Source organism: Phytophthora ramorum (assembly GCF_020800215.1).
Source record: "Phytophthora ramorum isolate Pr-102 chromosome Unknown Phyram_PR-102_s0015, whole genome shotgun sequence".
In the NCBI taxonomy this organism is placed as follows: domain Eukaryota; phylum Oomycota; class Peronosporomycetes; order Peronosporales; family Peronosporaceae; genus Phytophthora; species Phytophthora ramorum.
The window spans coordinates 1,168,070-1,174,839 of NW_027150661.1; the positions used below are offsets into that span (position 1 = coordinate 1,168,070).

Sequence of the window (6,770 nt, forward strand, 5' to 3'; positions counted from 1 at the left end):
TACTCTTTGCGGTATCCTCCGCTGTCCAAATCCTCTGCAAATCATTACTTTAACAGGTGAGGCTTGAGTGCAGATTTCTTGTCTACAGCTTCAATTTTTGTGATTTGAAGACTCATGACATCTGTTTTTCAGTTTATAGTAATACTAGGTAATATAGTAAATAGTTAAAACTCCAGTCGCGCGAGTTTATTGTATTTACCTGTATTTGAGGTCTTTCACCACAGTTTCACCACAGACACACGTCGAGCACCGCCATGATGTGGGCGCTAAAGCCCTTCGCGCGATCGATGCTCACGCACTATTGTAGACTTCACTGACAGTCGTACTGCTTGTCGGCTTGCACTCATCGTGATGGTTGCAGCCAATGCGTCGAACTATTTCGCTTCGAGATGGCGGATGGGCTGAACCTCTTGCCACTCTTGGCCCTGGGGGGAGCTGTTGCTCGAGATCCGCAGTCCATACCTCTTCATGGATTTCTGCCAAAGATCGTAGTAAAATGCTTCAGCGATAATCTACGGGAACCCGGCGAGACCGACCAAACGCGAACGCGGGCGGGAATGGTTTTCGCGTGCACGAAGGTGGGCTCCCAAGTGCAGGCTTTTCTTGCAGCAATCGGATGATGAGTCGAATGCAGTTGACACTGTCTACTTGGATCTACATGTATTGTACTCGTCACAAGTCGTTGGACCAAAAGGTAGTCATCGGTTTTGATGATTCACAGCCCTCAGACCTATAGCGACATTTAGATTTAGGGTGCAAACTTGGGTTTAGATTTCAAAAACGAGGTCAAAATCGGCTGAATCGCAGCCGTTATTCCGCTACGAGTCACTTTACAAACGCATTCCTGAGGGTCCAGATTTGCAAGAAACGGGTTGCTCTTGAGAAGCACTTTTGATTGGAGGAGGGGGCAATACAAATGGGTATACAAGTGAAAGTGCAAATGTAGTAAAAATACATCCTCAGATATTGTAACCAGGTGCCTAAACCATTCAAACCAACATAGATTTACAGAGGTAGTCTGTCCTCGCTTCATGCCACGCTCGCTTGGCTTGAGATGACAATATCATATTTCACAGGATAACGATATACAACTGATAAGGTGCTGGCGTCGCGAATATGGTGCACCGACCTCGAACTTGGTGGTGTTGTCGGCTCTGTACTCGTCCATTACGGTCGTAGCGGTGCCACGAGCAATCTCCATACACGCAGCTACAAGGTCTCGGGTCCGCTTCCCCCTAAAGAGCCCTTCTTCCTTCGACATGGTCATGAACTCGAAACACCGTACGACAAAGCCCTCCTGACCTGGGGTCAGTTCTCGCACCGTGGTGTTTGACCCGGACATGTTGCTAGTGAAGTAAAAGTTGTAATGCACGTACAACGCATTAAGGAACACTGTTGTGGCCGTCTTAATCTGATCGGATAAAAACTCGAAGAGCTATTGCCATTTGTGTGGCCTGTTAATAAGTTTTGGTCCAACCTTCAATGACGAGTACAATAGCACTGCACAGTTGTACACAGAGGAAGGACATAATGCCCACGGGGGTCACCATCACAACATACATCCTCCGGTTTTAAAAACGTGCATTGTGTGAAGGGATTGTACAGTTGTACACAGAGCCCGGACATAATGCACACGGTCACCATCACAACAGAAGTGGTTGCCCCGCTTTCAATTTTAAACAGCCACGGCACCAACTTTTTCATTTCTAAAGCTTTCGACGCGTGTAAGTCCTTAAATGAATGCTTAAGTCGTACTGATTTACGCTATGTCATTTGATAGCAAAGACGACGTCTGAGGCGGCAACAACGTCCCGTTGGAAAATCAGTCACGTCGCTACCGCTCTCAAGTTCAAACAGGTGTTTCCCTCCGTTTTGACCATAGCTACGTTGTTTTCACGATTTTTCAGTGATTGAAAAACCAAGACCAATAAGATCGCATTCCCCGTCGATTGATGCAATCCTCTATCCAATCGGGTGCCTAGAAATGTTTTTACAGGGTCGAGTAGGATTCCCGTTGCACTTATTTCCAATCGGAGGACGTACAAGATTGAGAAGTGTGGACTGGAAGTGGGATAATAACCCCTTATCTGTCATAACTTGACTGGTCTACATTGCACGGGATACCAATCCCTACTACTACTATGACAAAGCGCAAGAGATATTGTGCTTTCCAGTTTTTTTGCACTTTCGCCTCTAATTTGCCTTGTGTTGCACAAGATAACTATAAATCGTACTCGAGTACATGTACGAATTGCTGAAAATCATGCACGCTCATTACGTGCCTGGGCGATCTGGAAGCATTCCAACAGCCCTACCACGAATTGTGGCCACTTTGGCACTTTCTAGCTTCTGCACTTCTCGTGCATGAACCACGACTTCTGAAAGACCCATTCAAATCTTCTATGATCTTATCATAAATATCAAATAGAAGGCCACTTAACCACAAAAAAACTTCTATCGTCTAGCTTTCTCCTCCACGACAGACGAATGACATCATGTCACGTCTTGCATACGATGACGTCTACTACATACTATACAGTAGTGGTCTTCGGGTATTAATAAGCCCAGCGTGCATTCACTAATGACGGTACCAACGGATGAAGTAGAGTCTGCTTGCTTGGCCTCATCAAACGCGGTAATTCCCGATATTATAATAGAAATTAAGCTATTCTCGGGTTGAAAGCCATCTTAAGAAAGATACGGTGCGGGAATATATCATGGTTAGTGAATATAGTATACATGTACTGAAATGATGCGATCAAAACCTCCAGTAGCAAGCACGGAAACGAGATCGAATTGCTTTGCGTGAAGAATGCCTTCCAACGAGAAGTCTCTCAATGACTATGCACATCAGCGGTATGTGAGCTTGTCATCGAGAACCGCTCACGTCTCGAAGAGCGGGATGGTCACCAGAGCAGATAGAAGCTATAGAAAAGGATCGCCGGATACGTGTTCAAGCAGTTCGCGATGAGGACGTCTTGCGCCGAGTTTTACGTATATGCTCCGATGGGACGACTGGGTTCGAGGCGGGGTGGCTGTTAGTAGGAGGCCATATCCCGGTGCTACAACGATTTTACTGAGCTCTGGCGACTGCGTTTCCAAATACAGCGGACTTTTAAACTAACGTATCCGACAAGATCGGCGGTAATTTCATCTCACTAGCCTCGTTTTGAGCGTTTCGGGTCGTGTACGTTTCCTTGACTACGTACGAATCATTGAGCAGGAGTTGATGAATCCTTTTAGGGTGGGTGGGTCCAGACACAGTCTTCCGCATCGAAAGCCAGCGTGTGCTTGCAACACTTGGGCAAGTTGTCTTCATCTGCATTTCGTGCGACCTCTAGACCGTACAGGATGTCGTGCCCAGGCTGAAATAGCGTCCGTAAACAGCGGGCATCTTGACAACGGCGCAATTATGTGTATGTGAGTGCTTCTCAACGTTGGATAGTGAGTTGTGTGCAAAGGCGTACGGATAAGACCTCAAAGTCCGTAGTAAGACGCGAAGGTTGAGTGGCAAGTATAGGAGTTGGGGAGTGTCATTTCGCGATTTTAAAATGGGTAAGGTGCGGGAATTGGGTTCGAATTCCCGCATTTGGTGTGGCCTGTGCATGGCCGCCATGCACGCGTATCCTTAGGATCAATCCCAAGATCGGTTTGAAAAAGAAAGGAGTTTCTTTGAGCTGAACTTCTAACGAAAGCTTATCCTGAACATCAGACTCAAAAGACTGTACAGTACGGTATCGTACAGTATTACCATTGATGCTCTACATGTATCGTTCAAATGGATAGTATACATGTAGTGTGGACATCACAATTTGTAGGAGTGTGTACACGTGTCACGGTACGAAATTCGTAGCGAATTGACCGCATCACTCGTACAGATACCACGAGTGTGTACACGTGTCATGATACGAGTCGACCACATCACTTGTATTAACACACACATGTACATATATAATAACGAATCAAACGTCTAGTCTTTGAAGGTACATACAATTTGCGGTCCACACCTTCCAGTGATTCAACATCCGGTGCGGTTGAAAACATGTCCCACGCACTGACGGTTTGCACCTGGACATGCCATAAGTTACGAGGGCAAACCGTAATCCGGTGAGGGTAGGCACCTCAGTTCACTTTGCAGTTCGCTCTCCAACCCTCAGAGTCAGGAACGACCACTAAATCATGCGTCTTCACCATATCGGTGTTCTGGCTGTGGCTGCTCTTCTTGCAAGTGTCGACGTGGTTTCATCAACCATCAGCTCGAAAATCAAAGCACACAACTTCGAGGCTGTGGCTCGTCCCCTCGCTGACAATCGGAACGACATTCTACCCACGAGACTGCTGAGGACTAACGATCTGCTGAATCAAGATACTGAGGAGAGGCTATTTGGCCTTGAGAAGGCTTCGGAAGCGATCAATTCGGCGGCATCCAAGATCAAAATGAACCTGAATATCCGAACCTGGGTGAAGGAGGGGAAAAACGCTGACAACGTCTTCAACCTGCTTCAGCTCGATGACAGGCTCGATCACGTGCTCTCCAGCAAAAACTTCAAGTATTGGTCGAAGTTCATCGACGCGTACAACACCAAGAATCGAGACAGTCGTGTGTCCATGATCGATCTGCTCACTGCCCGCTTCGGAGAGGCTAGAGTGTCCAGGATGCTCATTTCAGCAAAAAAGATGAAGAGTACAGAAAAGTTGGCGACGAAGTTGCAGAGTGCCCAGGTGGCTGGTTGGATCAACAAGGGGGAAACTCCGGGCAGAGTGTTTCAGATCCTGAAGCTTACCGACTGGGAGGTCAATATCCTTGGCAGCCGCAATTTGGAAGCGTACGTCAACTACTTGGGCGTGTTTAACCATCGGAACCCTAAACAGAAAACAACCCTGCTCAACGTATTCACGCAAGAACATGGTAGCGAGAAGACACTGGTTGATTGGCTTCAAACTTCAAGGCTTAAGTTCGGTGCTGCAACCAAGGGAGACGAGTTGGAGGCCGCATTGTTCATGAAGTGGTTCGAGGAAAATTTATCAACGAGCATGGTTTCGAAGGTCGTCTTGAAGCGCACCAATCGTAATTGGCATTCGTATGCCCCCTTGCTGAACCGCTATCATGAGTTCCGCACGGAAGAACTGGCAAAGGTCCGCAATGCAGCGAAGTAAGCTCCAGACTTTTATGACTGTAATGTGCGCGATGCATACTTGAGGTCTCGATGGGCTAGAATCGATTCGTACTACCGGTACGTAGTACTTTCAAAATGTAGACTCGAGTTCATGTTTGTACATTTTTCGATACACTCAACTTCATGCATCAGGGGGAGTGAGAAATGAACAACAAGGTATCAATCATTGGCGTACTCACGTGAAACTGGCGGTCGAAATGTTGAAAATAAGGAGGGGCGACCAGGTTGCGGACTACTGCGGACGGCATCTTCAGAGTCCTCAAACTTGCCGTGAAAAGTCATCATTGGTCCGCCGAATGGGCCTCATCAGCCGTCCACCGACTGAACGCCAGCATCAAGCCACAAGCTCAACCGCTTGCTCATGCAGCGTGCTGTCGAGCAGATCATCAAGATGCGCAGAGGGCGACGATATGATCTTCCTAGTGCCTCGAGAACATGTATTTGCAAGTTCAAGCTCTTATACTTCATCGTCACCTGCATCGTCGACACCGAGTTCATGAAGCAATCCACCTGACCAACGAACGTCCTGCTGACTACTGCAACCTGCACGAAAAATGAACAATTTTGCTAGAAGACTGTGCGAGATCGTGAGGCCTCAGCTAGAAGTGAATAACCAAAGTGATTTCTGTCATATCGTACAGCCAGCACGACGCTGTAGCTTGTGCACCATGGTGCTAGGCGACACAGGGGCGAGCGCCGACGTGCCAGACGCCCACAGCCCGCGTGAAAAATGCAGCCTCAGCACAGTATTATAGCAATTAAGTCTAGCACCACACACGTGGTGGCACACCGCCTGAAGCCTAGTACCGCTGCTAGCCCTTGTTGCTGCTGCTGTGATGGGCCGAAGTCGAAGCGACCACGGCGTTTTGGCCATTTCCTGGGGACTGTGACGCTCCTGCTGGCAACTGCACAGGGCGTGCCAGAATGGGGACGTCTATGTAAAAGCTGACGGTATTCTTGGCGTTGAGCGCCTTGTAGTGGCAAGAGCGCACGTCGAGCTCCGCGTTTCGCAGCAGGAGCAGCTTGTTCTCGGACAGAAGGGAAGAAGTGGTTGCACTCGTTCACTAGCACTCCTCCGTCCAAGCGCATGGGCGAGCTAAACCACTCGCAGTCTCCAGACACAACCTCCACCTCTGTAGCGATCAAACAGCGCACGTAACGAATCACTTGCTCGCGCTCCAAGACGCGCGGACAAGCTTCGCGTACCCTTCTACGAGGCGGCGGCACTATAGAATAGGAACAACATTTCACTGGCACTTCTGGCACATCGAAGATGAAAGCCGATATGCCGTCGCCGGCCAACGATTTGCGCTATTGAGAGATAAGGGAACACCAGGTGTTCAGAGGTGCGTCGGCGATTGCATTGTCGAGCTCGTGTCAAACCACCGCGTTCAATGACTTGTACACGCTTAAATTGAGCAAGAAGGAGGAACGGCAAGCTTTACTCGCGAAGATCCTGCCGCAGAGGCTTCCTATCAACCACGACGTCCAGGTTTACGCTGAACCCGCTGTACGTGGATCGAAGCCAGAGGTCAACGCACTCTGTCTGTGGGGCACGACAGCCGATATTTCTGCGAGGCATGCTGCAATGTA

At 48.5% G+C, this 6,770-nt stretch overlaps 1 protein-coding gene across 1 annotated transcript; it reads left to right on the top strand.

Annotated features, from left to right (window-relative positions):
* Positions 1-4,179: 4,179 nt before the first annotated feature.
* On the top strand, positions 4,180-5,157 carry KRP23_12669 (RxLR effector protein; the record flags this gene model as incomplete). The annotated part of the gene is made up of 1 exon (XM_067895971.1): positions 4,180-5,157. The coding sequence occupies one exon, from the start codon at positions 4,180-4,182 to the stop codon at positions 5,155-5,157; it is 978 nt and encodes a 325-aa protein (XP_067739577.1).
* Between the last annotated feature and the right edge of the window lie 1,613 nt (positions 5,158-6,770).